This window comes from Diadema antillarum, unplaced genomic scaffold, assembly GCF_040938485.1.
Source record: "Diadema antillarum isolate AM-2024a unplaced genomic scaffold, OU_Dant_1.0 seq00001121_RagTag, whole genome shotgun sequence".
Classification (NCBI taxonomy): Eukaryota; Metazoa; Echinodermata; class Echinoidea; order Diadematoida; family Diadematidae; genus Diadema; species Diadema antillarum.
The window spans coordinates 564,263-589,336 of record NW_027271935.1 but is presented as its reverse complement, the minus strand read 5'-3'; the positions used below and the strand labels follow the sequence as shown (position 1 = coordinate 589,336).

At 40.5% G+C, this 25,074-nt stretch overlaps 2 protein-coding genes across 2 annotated transcripts; one reads left to right on the top strand and one right to left on the bottom strand.

Moving 5' to 3' along the window:
- Window positions 1–1,187: 1,187 nt before the first annotated feature.
- On the bottom strand, window positions 1,188–8,110 carry LOC139743900 (protein N-lysine methyltransferase METTL21A-like). The gene is made up of 5 exons (XM_071654367.1): window positions 7,901–8,110; window positions 5,761–5,887; window positions 3,393–3,820; window positions 2,013–2,210; window positions 1,188–1,463 (listed from the first exon to the last, which is right to left on the bottom strand). The coding sequence occupies exons 1-5, from the start codon at window positions 8,108–8,110 to the stop codon at window positions 1,188–1,190; spliced, it is 1,239 nt and encodes a 412-aa protein (XP_071510468.1).
- A 772-nt stretch (window positions 8,111–8,882) lies between these two features.
- On the top strand, window positions 8,883–15,947 carry LOC139743899 (uncharacterized protein C7orf57 homolog). Its single transcript, XM_071654366.1, has 6 exons — window positions 8,883–8,901; window positions 9,852–10,055; window positions 11,891–11,990; window positions 13,720–14,016; window positions 15,014–15,337; window positions 15,716–15,947. Exons 1-6 carry the CDS (start codon window positions 8,883–8,885, stop codon window positions 15,819–15,821), a joined length of 1,050 nt encoding a protein of 349 aa, XP_071510467.1. The 3' UTR covers window positions 15,822–15,947.
- The last annotated feature ends 9,127 nt before the right edge of the window (window positions 15,948–25,074 follow it).

Genomic DNA, 25,074 nt, shown 5'->3' with positions numbered 1-25,074 from the left:
TGTCAGATTCTGAGTCTTCCTGCGAATCATACAGTTCACTTCTAACATCCATGATACACAATTGGCTATAACATATTAGAAGAGATATGAATGGCCCTTTCCCATATGATTTTCAGCCAACCCGACGGCAAATCTGGCAGAGGAACAACGAAAGTGACAGTAGTAACAACAAGGACAGCCATGACTTGCCCCACGGCTGCCACCAGGCTGTTGGTTCCGACCTGCTCCTCCTTCGCGACCTAAAAGCTCCACTGTCCTGTCTGACGCAGGCTGTGGATGTCTGGTGCAGATGCTCCCACTGTCTTGCAATGCCAAGTGAAAGAGAAAATCTTTGTTGTAAAGAAGTACATTTTGCCAACATTACGGACTTCTCCTCTGTTAAATGCATATCACGACATGAGACTTCGAGAAGGTATGCCTCAGTATTGCCGTGCTTGAAGGCGTCAATGTGATGCGATGGCATGTTCAGGGAATTAATGGAGCCAGTGCTATATTGAACAAGTAAGTCCTAAAGTAGCCTAGACTTGCGCTAATGGTCCTACTTAGGCATAACAAAGTTGATATCTCAAATTCTGTCTTACCAAATTTCATCAAAATCACACAAAATACTTGACATCTTGTTTCCTACAGCTCATGCAAATTTGTTTTGCATCCAATATCGGGAACTGTTGATATAGCCACGACTATTTGCATATTACCGCTCAAAACAAGTCGCTTTGCTGCAAGGCACACAAGCGTGCATTCTGAAACTGAAGTTAGCGATCTCCTTGTAAGAGTATTTGCCAGCTTTTACGTGTGTGCGTGTCTTTCGCAAGTGCTATCACCTCATTATTAGATACTGTAAAACGAGGAATTTCGCATGCATTTTAACTTCGCGAATTTCGTGAGCGCCAAGATTCGCGAAATTAAAATGCACGCGAAAGTTCTTGTCTACACTATATGCACTGAATGCCAGTGGCAGTTCGCGAAAATTTCCTTCCGCAAAAAAGGCCATCGGCTCCAATTAGCAAAAAAATTCATGCCGCGAATATATCATGTTTTACAGTAGCTAACTTTAGCTACACATGTGCCGATACATGTCATGAGCTGATCGCTTACTACATCACACTAGTCCAGATACTGGACGACTTTAATCTTCTGCATTCCCCACACTAACACACGCATATTTGTATACATGCATGCACCCCTCAGGGCCACACAATGCGCCCAACCGCTGATTGTGACACTCCACCAATTGGTACTCTCGAAAAAACATCCATTGCGGCAAAATATCGCCTGGCACAACGGCATGATGGTAGATTGCAGACGACCATGGACGCGCTAGGCACCGTGATATCGCTATGTCGATCAGCCTCAAGCAAGATCGCACTGCACAAATGGCTGCGGCTTGGCTGGCATGGGCATGCAGCATGGCGCTGAGCGCCAGATGCGCCGGCCCGCGCTGCCAGAGCAGCAGGTACTGCCTGTAGTTAGACCTAGGGGAAGTGTGGGAGAGTTGAGCCACTTTTTACATTTAGTGATATTGTTCAATAACTATACACAATTTATGGATTATTCGTTCGCTGGTATATACTACAACTATTCAGGCATATTATGATAGCCCAATAAGACACCTAGCACAAACAACTTGGGGGTGACACTTCAACAAAAATATTTTGCAAAATGGCTCAAGTCTCCCTTGATGTGGTGAGAGTTGAGCCACGGGGTTAGGAGAGTTGAGCCACTATGCTATAGGCCCTACATATCATATTAAGAAGTTCAGGCTTATAAAAGAAAATGACTATGGAAACCTATCTAAGGAAGGATGGTGTAATGGTAATAGAGGGGGCGGGGCATCTGTTTGACTTACGGGTCATCGGATGGATAATGTGGATGTTGTTGGGGTCCACCTACGATCACATGATTAGGATTTCTAGATGCACCCTGATTGGATTTGCGTAGTAAGTCAACTGTTGGTGTTAGGAAGAAGAAACCGCCTGTAGGGCGTCACCCCTGGCGAGAACACCACATACCTTTCCAATATTCCTCACCTCGTCCAATTGCAGACCCGTTTCTTTCACCAAAAAATGACACTCATTGAGCCACTTGAAGGGAGGGTTGAGCCACTTGAGGGCTGAGCCATTGGAATACTGGGTATAGCCATGGCACAACTCTCCCTCGACACGTTGGCACAACTCTCCCCAGTCGCCATTTAAACTAACCCTCAAAACCTACGAAAATGACCACACCAAACATGTTGAAATTTGCTGAAAGAAACAAATGATATACAGACTATCTGCTACTCCAACTGATTCGCACTTATCCTCTACCATAGGTGTGAGAGAAAACCACATATCTGACAAGTGGACATTCACTTTTGGTGACCAAAAATGGTTTTTCTTTGACTATTTTGTCATGCTTCGTCCAACGTCGCTGCCTCATACACTGGTATATAGTTAATCATAGGCATGAACAAGAAATGGCAGCAGCTGACTGCTGTCAGTCACTATGAAGATGTGAGGTTGCCTGGATCAACTCTCCCAGTGGCTCAACTCTCCCACACTTCCCCTACATAGCTGCCGACCGATCTATATATTTGTCTGCTTTGACGCGTCTGATGTTTGAAAAAAAATGCATGCATATTTTTTCAAGGAAGCACACATTTAAAGGGACGTAAAGGTTGTGCACCTGTGACATGACATCCGAGCTCATCAGCTCATTAGCATAATTCCCACCTACAAAGTTCCATTTTTAACATGAAATTACGGACTTAAGTGTTCTGAAATTTTGATTCTGTTTGCACCACTTGGTCTTTAAGAACTAAAAGAACAACATACAATTTTTTTTTTAAATGTACAATGCCCTTTTAAATAAACAACCACAAGCTTTAGTTAAGTTTTGCACCTGACAAGTTGAAGGCAATTCTCATTATTGTGTGTGTTTGTCAGGGTGGGTGTGGTCGTTTAAAAAGCAAAATATGTGTGTGTCTGGTTTCTATCAAGTCTGAATCACCCTGCTCCACAATTCTTCTCTGCAAATTTACCAGTAACCTGTCTGAAACTGACAGTTGATTATTAAATATGTAGTGTTGTGTGAAATTGACTGCAGTTGCAGTGAGCAAAACAACAAACTAATAATAATAATAACAACAACAACAATAATGAATATACTCCCTTATACACTTCATGTATGCAGGGGTATAACAAATACAATGTACAGCACTTGTATCAGAAAGGTGTCATCAATCTACTGACCTATTCTGAGGGCCAGAGGGACATTATACTGCATATTTTTATACACAATTAAATTGGAAAGGACAAGGGACAGACAAAAATATAAAGAAGCATTGCTCCTCTGAGTAAAAGGGATTCCCTAAAAACTGGACATGCATATCAATAATCAATGTATCATACAGACAATTTCTGTGCAGAATAGATGACAATTCCTCTCGCTTCATCCTGGAGAACCTCCGCCAAATGGAAGTTCTTCCGCACCATCTGCAGGAAGCGCTCATCGCGTTCATAGCGAATACGGCAGGAGAGCAGAATGAGGCTCTCCTCCCGACACAGGTGGAGGAAGGTTCTGAGCAAATCCGGAAAAGTGTCCTCCAAGTATACGATGTCGGCACCGAGGATGAGGTCATAGGTCACGGGAAATTCTTCCAGATTCTTGCCCCACGTCAGCGCTCTGACTGCAGGTCCTGATGGTGATGATGATAATGATGATGATGGTGATGACGATGAGAAGGTTGTTTTTTCAGCAGGTGATGGTGGAAAGTTCAGCTTGACATTCTCTTTGAGGGGATCCAAGGCATCATCCCGATCAGTTACTGTGACTTCTCCTAGAAACAGGTATATGGATGAGTAAAACACGAAAGTAGAAGTCTTTGATACAATGCTTTTTAACAATCAGTGTACAATAGGAAACTTGATTATTGGCTATCAAAGGACGAAGAATCAGACATCTGTACATAAAGTAGTTTCTCACTGAAGGAAAATCAGTCTTGTTTGGTCATTTTTATCTGAGTAAGATTCAAAATTTATGTCATATCAGATGTATTCACATTTAACATTAGTAGCAAAGGAATAACATGATTGTAGTCATTTGTAAGATTCATTTCTACATGAATAGCCAAGATATGAAACTGCAAACAGTATTACCCCTTCACTGTTCAAAGAGGCAACTGCTGAAAAGAGAACACAAATGCCAGCACAAAAAGTGCAGTCTGACCCATGTATGCATTGTACCATGAGGCATATTGGTCACGCAAAGCAAGAGGAACTAATGAAAAAAAGTTGTGACATTGTGACGTTGTGCAAATACTATTTCAGAGCTGCACGAAATAGCAGTGTCTTATCATGCATTGTGAGCTTGGAGAAAGTCAATTTTCTTATTCAATAGCCATTCATGAAGTAATAGGAGGTTGATAGCATGAGGAAGTGTGTAGGTATGCGAGACTTTATCCTTTATTTTTATTTTTTTTTTTTTTTTTTTGGGGGGAAGGGGTTTAGTGGTAAAGCATACACACACACACACACAAACATACAGAGATGTGAGAATACATTGTACACTGTATTTCAAATAGTAACAGTGTGTTTGTGTGTAGGGCAAGTCCAAGATATTTTAATGCCCTTTTGGAAACTTCTAATTTATTGTTTAGAGAAATTAAATACCAGAGAAGAAAGAAAAAAAAGTAAAAGAATTTTCTTTTATTAGGCATTGAAATAATGTTACGTATGGGACAAATGCGTTACGTATGGGACATCCTCATACATATTGCATGTGAATGCATGTAGCTAGCTGGGAAGGTCTCTCAGTATACAAATGGTCAATCATCCTGAAGAAAGCATCCCAACATTGTAGCTACTTTTTGAGTTATAGACACTTGAAACAATACATGAACGTGACTGAACAATTTTCAGAAAGGGGGAGGGGAAAATGGCAAAATACACAATGAAAAATCATCATTAAAGGGATGGTATAGTTTTTTGTAGAAATGGGGATTCAGTCTTCAACATTTAAAGAGATGATTGGAAACCAATTATATGAATTACTTATTAGAGCATAAAATCCTAAGACTAGAGGAATTCAAAGTTTATGTGATGGAGATCCAATTTGAAACACACACACACACACACAAACATACAGAGATGTGAGAATACATTGTACACTGTAGTTTATGGGTATTTTGCAAAATTATTTTGCAAAATACCCATAATCATGGTTCTCCACACACTAAACGAATGGGGGACAAAGGGCATGCATACCCAGGTTGGTCATAAAAATATAAAAATATGATTGAATATGATTGTGATGATGAATATTTGGGGAATATTGTTTCCTTGACAATCTGGATCAGTATTTGAGTAGTTTCAACTGATTTTACTTCAATAAATATGCAAAATACCCATAAACATGGTTCTTCACACACTAAATGAATGGGGGACAAACTGTCCCATACGTAACTGTCCCATACGTAACACGTCATGTCTGTCTTTAATTAGAACCTGTAATTAGAGCTTTTTGCCTCATGACATGAAACTTACCTGTGATAATCTTGAGTGTTGTGACTTTCATCACAGTGAGTTACAAGTTGTAGAATGATATACTTGCAGAGAGTTTTGAGGTTGAAAAAAATGTTCAAAAAAACAAAATTTTTCTGGTCCCATACGTAATTTCAAATAGTAACAGTGTGTTTGTGTGTAGCATGCAGGTGTCAATATGTCTTGATGGAAGTGGAAGTAGAGGAGAAAGAAGAGAATACTGGAACACTGTAATTACCATTTAATGCAGTTGCCACCATGCCAACTAAACCAGTCCCAGCTCCAAGTTCAATGACACGCTTTCCATGTAGAATGAGATCCCCTGTCTTGCACTGGCTTTCCAGGAATTCACAAAGGACAACTGCCTTCAGACATAGTGTGTGAGCAAAAATGGGAACAGAGATGATTATGTAAGAGGTAAGATATGAAGCTGTATCAAAATGAAGGTATTTTGATTTAAGCATTCAAATGACTTTACTCAGCTCCTGTGAGTTGCAACAATTTCTGTCCATATTTTTTGAAATATATTTTAACTTGTATATCTTTTATGTAGAGTTTTATGCCATTTCTTGTACAGAGTGTGGAATTGGTACAACAAATACCAATCCCTCTTTGATTTCATAAAACATGAAATAAAAATTTACTATCATGTTTCGCTACAATACTCGGTGTTTACCTTTTCAGTCTATGAATATTTTCAAACTCAATAAACAAATCCACTCTTAATCCTGCAAGAAATACCTCCAATATTCATCTAATAAATCCCAGAACTTGTTGAGCTAAAAAAATCAATTCGGCACACCGGCCCAGACATATGGAATTCTTTACCATCTCGGTCACGTGTTATTCGCTCGATTGGTTCCTTTAAAAGATTTGATAAACATAATTATGCTTGTTGCCAAATACCAGTGACCTAATTTACATATCCAGAACATGAATTCTTTTGTTACTTGAAGTACCTTCACTCTATGTAAATACTCTGCCTTCTGTTATAGGCACGCCATGGAATGTTTCCCCTATTGTCATGTACAGATGTAAATAACTGGTCCGTGTTTACTTCCAGAGCTACCAAGTCTCACGTATTGTGAGTGAGACTCAAGCATTTAGGGTCTGTCTCACGATCTCACGCATGACACCCATTTTTCTCACGCATTGGGAGCATAGCTTAAGGATTAAAGTGAGAGTTGCAATTGAAGGCATATTTCCCTTTTGTCTTTCAAAATAAGTAAAAAATAGTCACTTAAGTATGCACCAGCATGCACCATTAAGAGTTAAAAATTGAAAAAGCTCCCTACCGTGGGAGGGCGGACACCCCCCTCGCACACCCTCCCCTCGCTCAGTCGCTTTGCTCCCTCGCTCACGCACATGTGCCTGCGCCGAGATGCCGAGTCACGAAAATCTCACTCATAGAAATTTTTTGAATTGGCATCTACGTACTTCAACCAGCCATTAGTAACCTGGCAATAGGGTGAATGCACCTGCAGTACCGGTAGTGTTGTATTTGTACAGTGTATTATTGTACAGTGAACGAGGAGTCTTTCCATTTCTTTCTCTCCCATCTTTCTCACCAACTTTCATTATTTTCAATGTTATCCCCTTCTTTGTTTTTCAAATAGCATCACCTGTGTATATCACCGTGTATGTTTTTGTTGTGTGAAAGTTTGTTTTTGTTGTAGTTAAGTCGATAGTTGGTTGAAACTGCATGTTTATCTATTTCTTTGTGCATGGCCCCAAATAAGCTCAGCTCACTGGGAATCCTCCTGTATGGAACCTTGACTTTTTTTTTACTATGTCTCTGTTCTTTGTCACAATGATTTGCTTACCTTTCATGTGCAAAATCAGCCATGAATTAATATGAATCATGTGTCTATTTGTGAAAGTGATCATAGTTGATTATATTGTACCATACACAAACAATAAAATGAAAATGATTTTTTTTTTTTTGACTCTGGCAATTTTTTGCACTTCGAAGAACATAGTCACATAGTGGTTATACTCTTACAGTTGTGTGGAACATGACATCATCATAGTTTTGGTAGACTACATCTGTTTATATGAGTGAAATCTCAATTTAAGATTTTTTGTTGTTGTTGAGAATTTCATATTGATACAATTAAATGCTTGTCTATAATTAAAAGGATAGGCCCTAAATTCTTCTTCTTCCACTAGATCTAACTGTTAAAGGATAAATTCTTCTTCACACTTAGGCTATTCATAAGACCAAGCAAAACAATACACCAGTATATAAAGTAGTATAAAAAAGAATTATGGCTAGAGTTCCATATGATATGATATGTACCCACGCCACGCTAAAAATTAGCACAAAAAAAGTAGATTTTATACTAGGCCTAAAGTCTAAATTTCTTAGAGGCACCTACTGAGTCCCAAACAACCGCTGCCACGCCAAAATCGGCCCAGTTTTGTCGAATAGTAAAGTCTCTATTCGCAAAATTAAACGTTCTAGAAGTGAGACTAAATGGCTGGAGGTAAGTGGGGTTGTAGAGCACCAATGAATTCGACGCTGCAGGCCTCTGTTCACATTTCGTTGTGCAGTCTTCATCTGTTGTTGCAGTGCACACGTCGTCCATGCTTGGACCCTGCTTGCAGTAACCTCTTGCCGCAGTCGATGTTCCCGCGCTTCCCGCCGCACCCGCGGGTTTGCTTTCTGTTATTGTGTCCTTCGCTGCCTGCTGTTCCTTACTAAAGGTAAAGCCACCACAAACGGAGGCGTCGCAAATTCTGGAAGTACACTTCGGCACTACTAGACAAACTTGGAGAATTACAAAAAATACCCGTGATGATTTCATTTGGCTGTTTATCTCTTGAGCATTATTAGGGGGATTATTAGTTGTCAACGACGGTTTGATATCAATCATTCATCGTCTCCACTTCGCGTCGATCGCGGATCGTATCAAAGATCGTACTGTGATCATGTAGTACGTCAACGATACGTGCCCATATATATCCGAGGTACAGGTGCAAGCTCACAGAAGTCACCTGTTATTTTTCACGGTCACGTGGCACGTTGTTTTTTCTCGCTCTGCAATCGCGATAACACGATAACTCGAATCGGATGATCGAACAATGCGCCACCATGACAACTTCCCTAAACAACCTCTATGGCACTGCGCTCGCAGTTGATCGCGGATTGGCTACTGTTTTGTCAGCTGCTGCATGCATGCTGTATTCCTTACCCACGTAAATCGTGTTGCTAGACGATATACATACATACAGTGTATACACGGACTATTGGAACCGTCATCGTGCACGTGAGAAATCCCACTGCTTACTGCCGAGTTATTTACCTCACAGTTTTATTTTTCGGAGGTTAAACTACCCCAGGTTACAATAGTGCGAAACATGGCAGGTGGAACCCAGGGTAAGTATCTTCAATTACATGTAATAACGTTAGTTCTTCTCATCATGTTGCTAAACTAACAGCAGCGCAACGTTAACACGTTAGTAGGATCTAACATTAACAATTAATTAAATTAGGTCTAACTTATATTAGAAGGAACGTTTGAACCCCAACGCCAACGGGTCAGTTAGTCACTAGCTTATTAGTCAGTGTGGGTCTAACGTTAGATTTCTACTCCCTGTCTCAACACAAAAACTTAAAGTGTCTATTCTACGTTGGACTCTAACAAACACGTACTTAGTTTCTAACTGTGAGTATTGTTAGGCCTAACGTGTTGACTGTTAACTGCAGTGTTAGTGCAGTGTTACTCTCCATGATGAGAAGAAGAAAACAATCTATGATAATGAATATGATGATCTAGATTTCTACCTATACCGTTGTTAATGTTAGACTCTAACATGGTTAACCGTTAGCTGTTTGTTTTGATCAAAACTTTATTTTTGTTTAAAAAAAAACTTTTTAGAACATTAAATTTAAGGTCTAACGTTAGGCCTAGAATTCTAGCTGTTAGATCGAATTTTTTCTTCTCATCATGTGACATGGAGAGTGAATATGTAAAAAATCACAGTGCGAACTTGTGACCAGGTCAGATGTGAGATGGATGAAAAGTGAAGGGGAGTCCTCATGAGCACTGCTGAGCTGGCAGGGAGCCTCTACTCTAAATACCCCAGCAGTAGTGCATGGACCATGGTAGCAGGAGAAGGAGAGTGCCTTGCGAGACTGAGCCAACCCCCCCCCCCCCCCCATGAACAGCCTGCTCCAGGACTAACACCTTGTTGTATTGATTGTAGTTTCAAAGGGTCTAACGTTACATGCTAGAGTAAAAGTAATGTGTAGATCCACGTAGAATACAGTACATGTAAACAGGTGAGATCTAGTATTGACTGTTCATGACACTCTCTCTGACACAGACTGGTTTTACCACGCTCCATCCAAGAAGGATAGCGGCGGTCAAGTGGAGTATCCTGCAGCATCACAGATTCCTTCTTTAGGGGGCGGCATTCCGTACGACGAGTGGGAGAAAGATGAGCGAGATGCCACAGGAATGAAGCGCGGATGGATCAGGGACACTGACTCGAAGTACATTCAGCTGTGCAAGAGAGGCGGTCGCAAGGGTGGGTTCCTTATGGCTTGTCTGTTCGATTGTACATAGGAAAACTAGCCTGCATGAAAACAGTGAAGAATTCGTTTCGTTCCATTTTGTTATGAATGTTTTCCCTTTCAGTCTACCGCATGCAGCAGTGTATGTAAAGTTGCATAGCAAGTGCATGTTTATACCATGTACAGGCTGATATCTGCAATTGTAACATTTAGACATGTTCATGTATTAGATTATGAGTCGATAACATTTTTTTTTTTTTTTTTTTGGGGGGGGAGGGACATTTTATGCCACCTGGTGTAGATAACTACAATTGTAAATACCACTACATGTATATCAAATTTCCATTTCAATGATCATTATGATTCCATGTGATGTGGGAGAGGCAAGGTAGATTCCAACCGAACAATATAACAATACAGTCTCTCGTTGCATACAGTACTTTGTGCATGTCACACCAGTGGACATGCTGTTGTGTGTTCTGTGTCTGTTTATATGAGGGAAGAGAGAATGATTAAATGCCAGTAGAAGTCACACAATACATATAGTAGGAGGTGTTTTTATTCCTAGGACAATGCAAGTGATTCATCCTCTTTTCTTTTCTTTTTTTTTTTGGGGGGGGGGGGGGAGGGGGCATACCTTTTGTCAAGTAACTCTGACAGGCTTAATGTGTGCATAAAATTTTATTGCAAAACCAAGAAAAGGAAATTATACATTGTATAATGCTTTATATACAGTAAACCTCGGATAAGTCGACGTCGAGTGAGTCGAAAATCACTTTACTCGAAGCAAATTAAAAAGTCCCGATCTTTCCCTATGTATTTTCTCTAAGAAATATTTGGATAAGCCGAAGTACGAGAGTCGAATTTCGGCTGTGTCGAAGTAAAACATTCAGTCCCTTTTTAAAATACACGTAGTTTACATCACTTGAGCCGAAGAAGATTCGTCTGGCATTCTCATTACATTTAGAGGAGAACAAAAAAAAATCGGCATGTCGCAGAACCCCCGGCCGTCCCTGACCTGCTGCGGGTAAGCATGCACACTCACCGTACCGCTCTGCGCGCATGTCAAATACATACACATGTATGCATGTATACCTGTATACACACAGCACATCGATCCATATACAGTGTATTTTATCCATGCACACAGCACATCCATACTTTATCCATGTCAAGTCAGAACTCCTTGGTCAACCAATCGCTGCTTTGATATTTTAGTGACAGGCCAAGTGGGCGGAGCTTGTTTGTGCATACGCTGCCCGGCTGGCTGCATAGTTTTGTTCAATGGAGGTGGGATGGGCCTGGGAGAGTGTTGGTCTCAGGGTAGGTTGACAGAGCTGGCTACCTATGTTGCACCATAGACATAGCACATGCACATTGCCACATTAGCGCAGACATTCTCAGAACTACGTTTTACTAGTATTGGTACAAATTCCATGTTCAATTTAGAACAAAAGAAGAACATTACATATGTATCTTCAAGAACATGACGCACACGCACGCACGCACACACAAAGACACACACACACATGCAAATGTACTATAATACATGTACATAACTGTGAGTCGAAAAAAAATCGACTCTCACGAGAGTCAAAGTTCACTTAAGTCGACGCATTTTTGTCAGTCCCGAGAGCTTTGACTCATGCGAGGTTTACTGTATAGCCATTTATTTTTTTCTTATTTTGCTGTATCCATGTCATAATGTTCATAATCAATTGTGTACAATATTTATTCCTCCATTTCAACCTTTTTTTTTCTATGTATCAATGTGTTGAGAAATGCCCGTGTTAATTATAAGTGCTATAGGAATGCTATCTTTTATCGTTATATCAATCTTCCATTGCAGATCTGTTGAGGCAGCGTGATCCTCCAAAAAAAGCATCGGAACCCAAAGATTATCCAAGAGCTGATTGGTTCTACTATGATACACATGAAGCATCACAGTCGTAAGTTACAGGCAAAAGCATGCCTTGACATCCTGATCCAAGACCGCTGGTTTTGTTGTTGTTGTTGTTTTCTTTTTGTTGTTTTCTTTTTGTTGTTATAAATTCAGTCTTTTGATTGAAATTGATATCAGGATAGTGATCATCCACAATTTGCATTCTGCAAGTGAGGAGGCCCAACTCTGCCTCTTATGGCAAAATACTCAAAAGAACAAATCAGTGAGTGAATACCTGCTAGATTCCTTCTGCATGTTAAGTGTGACTGTGTTAGATAGAGCAGCAGTTCATGATCACTTCTGATTAAAGGGGAGAGCCATCCTGTTTGTATACGTACATTGTATGAAAGCAGACAAATCAGAAAAGTAGATTAGCGAAAATTTGGGAGAAAAATTAGACACACAAAAAAGTTATGAACTGTTAAAGTTTTGAGAGCAAGACAAATTTGGCAGCTCTGTGTGACATACTGTAGATGATGAGAAGCTCTCCGTCCCATTCTACACGACATTATGTCCTAAAAAAATACAATCGAATTTCCACATTGATAACTTTCAATATGATTAAACTGTCTGAATGTTATTTCAGGGTCTAAAATATAACATCTTACCTATATTTTGCAGAAAACCCCATTCAATTTGATTAAGTGGCCACAGAGAAATGTGGATCATTGTAAAGCATGTCATGGATCTGTTTCTTCCAAGTGTAGCACTTGTACTCTTGGGACGGCTTATTCATGTGTGAACACAATGGACAGAACATGGAGGGAAGGGATTCCTGACGTGCTCTACAGAGATCCTCATTTCTCTTTGACCACTGAAGCAAATCTGATGGGTTTTCTGTTAAAGATGTGGGTAATAAGTTATGATTTCATACCCTGAAATTGTATTTGGATTGATTCGCTATTTGTAAAGTTATCATTGCAGAGGTACCCGACGTAATTTTTTTGGGGACATATGTTTTATACATGTACAGTCACAAACTTTCATTTTTCTCATGAGAAAATTTTTCTCCAGATCTGTTCTTGGTATAAATTAAAAGTAAAACATGTTTGCATGTCCTCAGCAGATATGTTCTGTCTGTGCCAAAGTATTTGAGAAAATTGAAAATTAGATCTAGTTAGATTTTGTTAAAGAATGGATAGCTAAACACTTTGTACTCAACACCTCTGTCACACAGAGTTGCCAAATTGTCTCACTCTTTAAACTCTATTGCTTCATTTTGTGTGTGTGTGTGTGTGTGTATCATTTTTGTTCCTAAATTTTCACTGATATAAATATTTCTCTGATTTTTCTGCTTTCATAAAAAGCAGCATGATATCAGGATGGGCTTTCCTTTAGTGTTAATCCGAGAGTTTAACCATCAATGAAATACTTAGGTATGGTTTGATTATTTAAAAATCTCATGAATTAAATCCTCTGCTTGTGAGTTAGGGATGGGCTACTACCCTTTACCAAACAGTTTGAAATGAAATTCCATATTTGAAAACTGATGTGAGCCAGTTCTGGTGAAGCAATAATTTAATATGATTTGAACTGTAGACTGGTATTTCCATAGCTACAATCAACTTGTATTACATGTTATCTTCTTTTTGTACATTTTTTATTGGGGGGGGGGGGGGTTGTTTGTTTATTTGTTTTTTGATAAATTGTTGTAGCACCAACTTAGTACACTTTTGCAAATTTATGTGTTTGTCGTTATGATAGAGTGTTTTGTGTTTTTCATCTGCTTCACTCAGGAACCAATATCGGTCTCATCTGCCTGACTACATGGTTTACGAGGAGTACAGGCCAGAGGATCATGGTGATGAGGTCAAAGGTTACTATCAGCGACCGCCTTTCTCCCTGGATGACAAGATGACCGCCTTTGAGCGCCACGGCGATACAGTGACGGACAAACTAAGCATGAAGTTCCCCAACGATGAGTCCAAGCTGAGGAAGCCGCCAAAGGACAAGACAGAGGGCAAGGACTTCAGGAGAAAAAAGCAGGTGGACAGAAATGCCAATACCCCAAACCGACAGAAATACAAGCAAATGTGAGTTTACAAGCATAATTTTTGGCCTGTCCTGGGGGAACATTCTCTCTCATTTGCTCTTCATGGTAACTACAATGTAGATTCTTCATGGCTCTTTTCTGATGACAAGCGCATCACATTTTACGGTGTTTTATCAGTTTGTTCTTTTGCCATATCTTCGCCTTTATTAGTTTCCCCATAGACTTGACTGAACTTTTCAAAGTCAACAGAATGGATGTTGTACAGATGAATGCATATTTTAACATTCAAGAAAAGTGCAAGACCAGTCTCTTTGTGGCCTAAGCTTTTTTCTTTTTTTTTTCTCCTTAGTCAAAATAGGATGTAACATTTGGAAATTTATGTACATGTTGAACAAAAAAAAAAAATGAAATGATCCTAATTCAAGAGAATAAGATCTGCTTCCTTCTGCAAGGTAGTATCTTTCTATACCAGTTCCAATTAGATCATGATTAATGCTGCATATATTTATAGCCTTTTTTTTTTTTTTTTTTTTTTTTTTTTGTATTTATTCAAGATTTCATGCGTGTTCACAAAATAGGAATGCATACAAATGTATGCAAGTACATCTCATATAGCCAAGACAGAATATATACAATAAGTATACATTGATAAGAAGCAGTTACAGGATAGTATACAACTCCACTAAGAGAGCTACATTATTCAAGGTGACGAACACGCAAAGGAATTGCAACATAAGCTTAAAGCTTGAGAATCGTTGCAACCCCCGTGCACACAATCTATATATGTTTGCAAATAGTTTAAATGATACTTGATAGGAGTTTGGGGGGGGGGTATTTACAAAGAGAGCATGGGAACATGAGGGGGAAAGAAGAAATGCATGTGTGGTGCCTATTTGTCCTGTCGGACATTGACAAGAGAGAGCAAGAAAAAGTTTAAAGTGTCAAGTCATTATAAGCAAATTATACTGATTGAATTGATTAAATTTCTCATAAATCCCATTCAAATGTTTCTCTTATCTCTGCCCTTCTTCGGCCAGGTCTGTCCCAGAGTCGTATCGCAGCCCTGCTCAGATTGGGTCACTTCTGGCCAACACCTACCAGAGCGACTGGTACAAGCACCGCGACGAGGAGTTTGGCAAACAGAAGCCATCCAGCGCCGAGGTCCAGTTCCAGGCGGCGACGCGGGCAGATCGCCAGAGCACCGAGTACCGCGACGCCATCAGCAAAGGCGGGAAGCAGAACAAAGGTGCCGGAGCCTACTCGAGGAACGCGTTAGAAGTTCGTGGAACAAAGAAGACAGAACAAGTGAAGGCGATGCGCACAGAGCAAGAAGGAGACAAGGAGCTCTTCAAACTGAGCAAGTGAGTATTTCTTGGCTGAGTTTGCGATAGTCTCTATATGGGGAATGTTTTCCCTTTCTTTAATTACATTCCAGATCTATAGTACACCAGCTTCACAGTTTCATAACTTCTGAAGAGTTATTCAAAGCACAATATAGATGGGGTAGTTGTGTAGTCCAAAAAGCCATCATGAAAACAAAACAAATGATGATTTGCATACAAGATTAATCAATGTTTCATACGATACAAATGTTTCAGTTCATGTATTTCCAAAAAGAGTCTTGTGAAGATCCACTGAAGTGATGAAAAACTTTTGTGACAGACATCACATGTCAACAGATGCCATACTTTCATGAACCTGTCTTTTGACTTCATTCAATTCACTATTCTTTTTCACAGGTTTGACAAAGTGGGTTCAAAGGTCAACTCAAGGTGGTCATCATCATCGCCGATCAACCATGCTGCAGACCAGGAGGTGGCAGTGGCTCCCGTGGTAGCCAATTAAAAGACGAGAAAGCATCTTATGGAAAAGAAAGAGGAGAGAGAGAGAAGTTCTGTAGTATACATTCTTTGGTTCAGGGGACAATCTATCAGACTTGTCTGCTTCACTGACAACTCATCTCTCAGGGTCACAAAGGTGTTTGGAAAAGCTGCCCGATGGTCTCTATTCAGTGAGAAGGAAGACTTATCAAAATCTTGTAATGCTTCGTATATCCCCCGTTTTTGTGGGATGGCGGTAGAGTGGCATCGTGAGGATTCCCTCCACTTTTCCAAACTCCTTTATCACAAATCTGTTTCTTTAGGTCAATATGAGTCTATAGTACTGCTTGCATATGGAATGGTCTGTTGGCGGTGTTTTCGACAGATATGCTTTTTCGACAGTGTTTTTCTTTTTTAATGAATTTGTGAAGGAATGGAATACAATCGTTAAAGGTTTGGAAGAACAAACTGAACATACTTTGTCAGTAGGTGTCTCTTTGTTCTTCTATCCTCTTTCTCTCTCAGCAAATATTTCTATACAGTAGCAGAGAAAAAGAGCGATGGAGCTAGGTATCAATGCCTCACATAAATTCATAGGTCACATGTGTCGAAACGGCGCATGAAAGTTTATGTTGAAATGATGACGTGTTGAATGGTTACAATGGCTGATTTAATTTTATAGGCATTAAGAATGGTCATCTTTCTTGAATCATTATCACAGACATCCTGCTGTGGTGAAGGTGCTAGTTTTTTGTTTGTGTGGTTCTTTTTTTTTTTTTTACTTTAATGAGACAATTATTCTGCCTCTGTTGGTTTTTGATCACTCAAACCAGCCCATTCTTTAATTAGGGTAAGGTTTGCTATCACAGTTTGTAATTTATGGATTGTAAATCAGCTTTGAAATATGTGTATTCCTCCAGACAAGAATGTAAAATGATGTCATAATATGATCAGATTCCATAAGTGGAACATTTGAAAAGGTAGGGGACAAGAAAAAAAAAAGTTGTACATTTGATGAGTATTCAAAAGTCAAGAATTATCATTTTCATTGTCAAAGAAAACACAAAAAAAACACCAAAAACAAAGATCCAGTGTTTTGTTTTCAAAAGTTGTCCTTAGATATTTCAGAGTAAAAAAAAGTAGTTAATTGTACTTGTTCCGTGTGTTGAAGATAAGCATTTAAGTCTTGCCAACTTATAATGTAAGTTTTTGTACACTGTGTCACAAAGTTATCTTTTATTAAGTAATGCTCTATTTTTTTCTTTATGTAAAAATAACTGTAATATATGTTTTTGTATATAATGCTTTGTAAATACATTTCATCACCGAAAAAAAAAAAGAGTTGTTTTTAATTCATATCAGTAACGTGTGATGTTTATAAGTGCAAGTAATTTGATGTAAAGTGTGGACAAAATACTGTGTATTTTTCCAGCACAGTGTATACAGTGAAAATCAACATTTGTGCACACTTAAGTGCAGAATGACGTTACTACTTCTGACCAGTCATGTCAGAATAAGTGCATGGTACTGGCAGGGTTCTGCTAGTCTAGGACAAACCGTTGTTACCTTTTACAAAACAGTATTTTTGTGATTTCAAATAGATTGAAGAGAGCACATTCTTCAGGTGGTGTCATATTTCTTTGTTAATCTGTGACATTTAGAATCAAAAAGAGAAATTTTGAGAACAATCTTTTTGATAAACAGTATTTCAGAAGCATAGTGTGCAAACTTGTGCCATTGATATCACACAGAATGAGCTGTGGGGTGCTCAACAATCACAATCCATCAATTCTAAAATCTGGACTTTTTTTTTAATGAAAAGAAAAAGAATGGCAGTTGATAACTTCTGCTTTATGGTTCATTGCAGTGTTTGATGTTACAGGATGCATAATTGAGTAGTGGAGAGTTGTGTCTCTTCCTTTAATAATTATTTAATACTTGGTGTGCATGTATGACATCACCTATTAAGATTTTTTAGCTCACCTGAGCCAAAGGCTCAAGTGAGCTATTGCGATCGCCCTTCGTCCGGCGTCCGTCGTGCGTCGTGCGTCGTGCGTCGTGCGTCGTCCGTCGTCCGTCGTCCGTCGTCCGTCGTGCGTCGTGCGTAAACTTTTTACATTTTCATCTTCTTCTTGAAAACCCCAAGACCGATTTTCATCAAACTTGGCAGGTAGCATCCCTAGGGGGTTAGGAACTCAATTTGTTAAAATGGGCACCATGACCCACCCAGGGGGCCCCCAGGGGGGCCCAAACCCCCCAAAATTAAGGAATCTTTAAAAATCTTCTTCTCTAGAACCAGAAGTGATAGAGCTAAGTTAATACTATGAGTTAGTTCATTGATGACTGTAGTTTCAAGTTTGTTCATGGCAGAATCAGGGATGCCCCCCCTTGGGACCCAGGGGAGGGGGGTGGGGAGGGGTTCTAATGGGGCCTAAATTGTACATTTTCATCTTCTTCTTGAGAACCCCATGACCCATTTTCACCAAACTTGGCAGGTAGCATCCCTAGGGGGTTAGTAACTCAATTTGTTAAAATGGGCACCATGCCCCACCCAGGGGGCCCCCAGGGGACCCCCAGGGGGCCCAAATCCCCCAAAATTAAGGAATCTTTAAAAATCTTCTTCTCTAGAACCAGAAGTGATGGAGCTAAGTTAATACTATGAGTTAGTACATTGATGACTGCAGTTTCAAGTTTGTTCATGGCAGAATCAGGGGTGCCCCCCTTGGGACCCAGGGGAGGGAGGTGAGGAGGGGTCCTAATGGGGCCTAAATTATACATTTTTATCTTCTTTTTTAGAACCCCACGACCCATTTTCACCAAACTTGGCAGGTAGCATCCCTAAGGGGTTAGGATCTCAATTTGTTAAAATGGGCACCATGTCCCACCCAGGGGGCCCCAGGGGGGCCCAAACCCCCCAAATGAAGGAATCGTTAAAAATTTTCTCTAGAATCAGAAGTTATACAGCTAAGATAATACTATGAGTGAGTACATTAATGACTGTAGTTTCGAGTTTGTTCATAGGAGATCCAGGGGTGCCCCTCTTGGGGGCAGGGGTGGGGGGGTTGGTTAGGAAGGTCCAAATGGGGGCCTGAATCGTACATTGTCATCTTCTTCCTGAAAACCTCATGATAGATTTTTGTCAAACTTGGCAGGTAGCATCCTTAGGGGGTCAGGATCTCAATTTATCAAAATGGGCACCATGCCCCACCCAGAGGGCCCCAGGGGGCCCCCAATTCCCCAAATTAAGGAATCTTTAAAAATTTGGGCCCTTATTGTACATTTTCATCTTCTACTTCAGAATGCCTGGTCAAATTTTGGTAGAGCTGTGAATAATTTAGATTAGTGACTGCGTGAAAGGTGAACTTGCGATACTCAGGTGAGCGCTAGACCCGCGGGTCTCTTGTTTTTTTTTGACATCACTGCCAACAATTTTTAATGTCTCTTGCATTGAATTAATGCTGAGAAAATTACTAGCTTATTGCTCATGACAAATTGTCTCTAAACTGAAATCATTTAACAAATTTTTAAAGTTTTGTGCCGTTTTGTATTCAGTATCGTGGCTATCCACATTCTGCGCTGGATATTGTGTATTAGGTGTTTCAGTCTACTATGGGGTGGTACTACAGTGGTTGTATTTTTGCTATTGGACACAGCATGTTTGTATTCACTATTATTGTGTCCATGGTTGATTAAACCTGTCTACATGTAAGATATGGTGTCACATAAAATTCTTTACCCCGGGTTACTTACAATGCCAAATTTGCTGAGGTTTTTTTTTGACACTTAATATTGTATTGGTATCAATCCGTCCAGACTGCTGTATTTTTGTACAATGTACCAACATATGTCTTCAATAAAGTTTTTGATTCTTACAGAATTTTTCGTATGGTCCTCACTTGTTTGTTATGAAATATACACTCTGCAGTTGTAGGTACATGTACAATGTATGTGTATATGTTTATCAGAGGCTCCAACTCTCCCGCTTTCGACGGGAGATCTCTCGCCGAAAACCCATTTTCACAAAATCTCCTGTTCTCCTGCTTGAGGTTTAATTTCTCCCGCCTTGGCTCTGTGTCTCCCGCTTGTATGGTTTTGTAGATGCCATTCAATTTCATAATACACATGCATATATAGCATCTGCACATGATATATGAAATGAAGTTTTATTAAGCCAAAATATATGATTTGATTCATTAAATTATTACTTACTTAGTGCCATCGTATGTTGAAAATAAGCCTGAGATAGCACGAAAGAGCATCTATAGAACCCTATAATGACCCAAAGGACTTCGCGAATCTGAAATGTAGTGGCCAGGAATGATACATGTACAATTGTACTTTATTTTGAATTTTAGCTGCCAATTGATTGGGCCACCAGGAGATAGCCTTTTTGGAAATATGCTGGCCTGACATCAGTTTTTAGCAGTCTCAGGGCATCGGTCCACTGGTCCACTACCAATGTCAAGCCGTGTACAAATTACGTATCGCCGCTGCGACGACAAAAAAAAAAAAAAAAAAAAAAAAAAAAAAAAAAAAAAAAAAAAAAAATTGGCAGCAAAGGCACTATATCAAATGAGATAGGCCTTCCTTTGACATGGTATGGGGGCTTCATTTTGGGGGTAAGACAGCTTGGGTTCATGGACAAGACATCATTGGACCAATTATCTGACCATTTATCCAAAAAAAAAAAAAAAAAAAAATTCACCAAAATTTGAGATACAAGATCTTGTCATCCCAGCAACAATATAAAATATTGAATAAACCGGTACACTTTTTGCTTTGTGTGTGTGTGTGTGTGTGTGTATTGTTGTTGTTTTGCGTGTGCCGCCTGCGTGTGTTATGAATAAGTAGGCGTATTGAATAATTATTTAGGATGATGAAAGATGAAGATTTGTTTTGGTTGGGAGGGGGAGGGCTGGTCGGGCTTATATGATTGAAAAAAAAAAAAGGATTAATCGATTTGTAGGAAGAGAAATAGAAGAATTTTGCGACAGTCGTACCGAATATAAAGTTTTACTCTCTTGCAATTTCAAAACATTGGTTTTAGGCAGCTGAGTCTGACGGTGACAAGACACTTGCTCCTGCAACAGTAACCTGCTCTGGTCTCATTTTCGTGAAGGACTTAGGGTTAGGGCTTTGATGGCGATTTAGGTCTCATTTGATGTAAGGATTAGGGTTAGGGTTATGCTTGTTGGTAGAATCTGTGTTTGGCTTGGCGTGCAGATATTTGATGAGAGCAATTGTCGCAGGAGCAACTGTCATGGAGCAGGGTTTGACAGCTCTTGCTCAAGGGCACATGGTGGGGGACGGTAAAATGCTGAAATGAAGAACACAATTCATTTCATAGTAATAAATGGTTTATTATCTTCCCTTCATTTCTAATGGCCCATTGTTCCCTAGAAGGTAAAGCAATATTACACACATTTCGACAACTTTCTAAACTATGCAAAAAAGATTACACTGCATGTTTATCTTTGCCTATTATAAGTTATATCTATTTGAAAGCATCTTAAGACTTTACCAATGAAGAGACTTGTGTGTCACAGAAATAATTCTTACATACTTTTGTTGACTTTGACCTCTTTCAAATTACGTGATTATATTCTCTATGTGAAAACAGGGGGAAAAAAATAAAGAATAAAACTACAATGTATTAAAAAGAAACAAGCGGACGGGCATTTTAGGGAGTACAATCTGAATGGCGGTTCCAGGCGGTTCAGTTACAACTGGGATACAGCCACAATGCCTAGTGATTTTGTCAAAATATTAGTAAGTAGGGCCTACCAACTTGTCAGTGCTCAAGATAGGAAGAAGCTAGATTGGGAACTTCGCCCTCTGCGGTCACTGTTGAGCAACACTCGACAGAACACGTTCTTTGTGGGAGGCAGAGACTCCAACTCTCGGGCTTTCGGCGGGAGATCGCTTTCGACGGGAGATCTCCCGCCGAAAGCCCATTTTTGCGAAATCTCCCGTTCTCCCGCCTGAGATATAATTCCTCCCGCCCTGGCTCTGTGTCTCCCGCTTGTAATGATTTCTTACTTTTTGTCTTCGTACAATTGTATGTTGAAAAATAAACCTTAGATAGCAGAGAGAGCATCAAGAACTCTGATTATTAGAGCTTCCAGGGCCCAAGCGGGCCCTGGACCCCGGCCGCAAGGAACTTTGCGCTTGTGAAATGCGCTTCACGCGCATCAAGTTGGAGTCTCCCGTTTGCAAGGGGTTTCAGGCGGGAGAATCTCCAGATCAGAAGGTGCTTGGGGTTGGAGTCTCTGGGGAGGACCGAGATCATAAGTAACTTGTGAAGTTCAATGCATGACACTTGAAATTGCTTTGTGTAGTTTATGCCCCTGTCACACTTTTCAAACGCATTAAAAATGAATGTCGATTTTTGGCATCCGTTGATATCCGTTAAAATGCGTTTCATGTCCTTTTTATTCTTTGGAGGGACGTTTATCTTCCGCGGATTTCCGACGTCAGAGCGGCCATGCACAAAGTTTTTTCTCGCCAAAACCGGATAGCGCGATCTGACCTTTGTCCGATAGTTGTACGTTTTCTCCTGTATCTGTACTGTATACTTTGTCGTTTTACACGCGTTTCCATCCGCTAGGCCTCATGTAGAGTCCTTTGCTGCAAGAAATGGAACGGATGGACAGCACATTAAACGCGTACGCACTGTTCTCTGAAGTTCGATGTACGTCTCATGCGTCACCCATTTGTTCCTCGTGCGTTCTGTACTGTGGGCATGCGGTTCTTATTCGTTTCTCCTGCATTAGCGCACGTTCCACTGTCGTGTACACAATCGCTCAAGGTCCTCTATAACGGAAAATTTACACTTTGTCCACTGGATTGACGATTTGAACAACGGATGAGCAAAATCTCGCCCCAGGCCCGTAACAAGGGGGGGGGGGGGGGGGGGGGAGGGTTTCAGGGGTTCCCCCCCCCCCCACTAGCGAGCAGGGTACGCTTGAACCAAAAAACAAAAAAAAAGTGAAAACTTCTTCCCAAAGCTCCAAATACGACAGAAGAATGATTTTTAAAGACAAAACAACAACAACCAAAATAAAACAAAAACAAAAAGCCAGGATGACCCAAACTCGACTAACGTCTCTTGCGCTTCTCCATATTCACTACCACAAAGTGATCAACCTGGAAGAGGTGGTTGATATCTTCAGCAACACAAATCCAAGAAGGATGACGCTGAACTTGGTATAGGTAATAGGTATAAGAACAAGGGCGCCGGAAGCGGGGGGGGGGGGGGGGGCAGGGGTGACACTTGCCCCCCCCCCCCCCCCCATAAAACTTTTGGGGGGCAAAACGAGTTTTTGCTCCCCCCCCCAAGTGCCCCCTGTAACAAATGAAATTAATCAATTTATTCAAAGACCAATATGGACAATAAAGGCACCTTTCTTGTCTAAAAGGTGTCAATTTCATAACCGAAAATCATAATTCATTATTAATGTACACTATATAATATCTATACACTAATATTTACTTATGAGTAAATTTAGTGTAAAGATGGTAGCCTCGCGTCCTCGAGTGTGCCCCCTGAAACATACCTTGAGTAAATCTTACATTTTCCCTTTCTTCTATGCTTTTTAGCAATATAAGAATAGTTTTTATTGCTCGAACAGTGAGATCACGTTAAAGCTTTTAATGAATACATGTCAGTTGAATGGCAAAGTGAAAGTGCCTCGCTTGCTCTGCCGGTACATATAGTAAATGAACAGTTTTCATAAGTTATGATGATAGTCCTTTGCAGTGATGTTTGTTTTACCCCCCTCCAACACCCTCGCCAAGGATCTCACACCGTCACATAATGTACCCCCGTATGTTATAATCGTAGTCCTTCACACTATCTTTTTTTTTCCCGCCATGTTTAATTCCCTTGAAATTTGCCTTTTAAATGCTCTAAAGCGCGATTTTTGTACTCTGATTTTACAAAAAGTCCCTACCGTGGGAGGGGGATATCCCCCCTCCCACACCCTCCCCCCGCTCGGTCGCTTCGCTCCCTCGCCGAGGATCTCACACGTTTACATAAATGTACCCCCCCCCCCGTATGTTATGATAATAGTCCTTCGCACAATTTTTTTTTCACTATGTTTGATTTCCTAGAAATTTGCTTTTAAATGCTCTATAAGCGCGACTTCTGTACTCTGTTTATACAAAAAGTCCCTACCGTGGGAGGGGGATATTCCCCCTCCCACATCCTCCCCCTGCTCGGTCGCTTCGCTCCCTCGCCGAGGATCTCACACCGTCACATCAAAATGTACCCCCCCGTATGTTATAATCATAGTCCTTCGCACTAATTTTTTTTCCCCTAAGTTTAATTTCCTAGAAATTTACTTTAATTGCTCTATAAACGCGACTTTTGTACTCTGTTTTTACAAAATGACCCTACCGTGGGAGGGGGTATCCCCCCTCTCACACCCTCCCCCTGCTCGGTCGCTTCGCTCCCTCGCCGAGGATCTTACACCGTCACATAAATGTAGGCCTACCCCGTATGTTGTAATCATAGTCCTTCGCACTATTTTTTCCCACTATGTTTGATTTCCTAGAGATTTGCTTTTAAATGCTCTATAAGCGCGACTTTTGTATTCTGTTTTACAAAAAGTCCCTACCGTGGTACCCCCGCTCGGTCGCTTCGCTCTCTCGCCGAGGATTTCACACCGTCACATACTGTGCCCCCGTCGAGATTTTGCCCCCCCCCCCCCCAAAAAAAAAAAAAAAACCCAACAAAACAAAGCAAAAAAACAAAAAACAAACAAAAAAACAGAAAACAAACAAGTGTTCCGGCGCGCTTGTATAAGAACAATTCAGTATATAGGCACGAAGATGATCACTGTTGTGTCAAACCGAACTATTAAAGGTGAAGAATTGATTGTTTTTAGGTTTGAAAATATACCCCTCCCAGAGTGAGACCCTATCCCACTTGGTTGCTTAACTCCCGCAGAAAGGTCTACTATTTCCAATTTTGACCCCCCCCCCCCTCCCCATAAAAATCCTTGTTACGGGCCTGCGCCCGTTTCTTTTACGGTGGGCATATTCAGCAAAGTGTGACAGGGGAAGTAGGCATTATAGCAACCGTCATCCACGGTCTAGTTGTCATTATCAATTGATTGATTTAGTGGAGTCTAACAAAGCGATTAAAGAGAAAGTTTATGGTAAAACTTAAAGACGGTAATATATACAGTTGTAAAGGATGGGGTGGCGCATGGGGGGGGGGGGGGGCTCAGTCTACCTCTTTAGCAACAGCCCCAGGTTCGATTCTCACTTCGTCT

Excerpts from the sequence above, each read along its gene's own strand:
- LOC139743900 (XM_071654367.1), bottom strand. The coding sequence starts at position 8,110 with ATGGACGACGTGTGCACTGCAACAACAGATGAAGACTGCACAACGAAA. Across the intron at positions 5,888-7,900 it reads CAGCGGTTGTTTGGGACTCA|GCAGTTGTCCTTTGTGAATT; the intron begins GTAGGTGCCTCT and ends CTATGTCTGAAG. Across the intron at positions 1,464-2,012 it reads AGGTGAGGAATATTGGAAAG|GCAGTACCTGCTGCTCTGGC; the intron begins GTATGTGGTGTT and ends GTCTAACTACAG.
- LOC139743899 (XM_071654366.1), top strand. Across the intron at positions 10,056-11,890 it reads CAAGAGAGGCGGTCGCAAGG|ATCTGTTGAGGCAGCGTGAT; the intron begins GTGGGTTCCTTA and ends CTTCCATTGCAG. Across the intron at positions 15,338-15,715 it reads GAGCTCTTCAAACTGAGCAA|GTTTGACAAAGTGGGTTCAA; the intron begins GTGAGTATTTCT and ends TCTTTTTCACAG.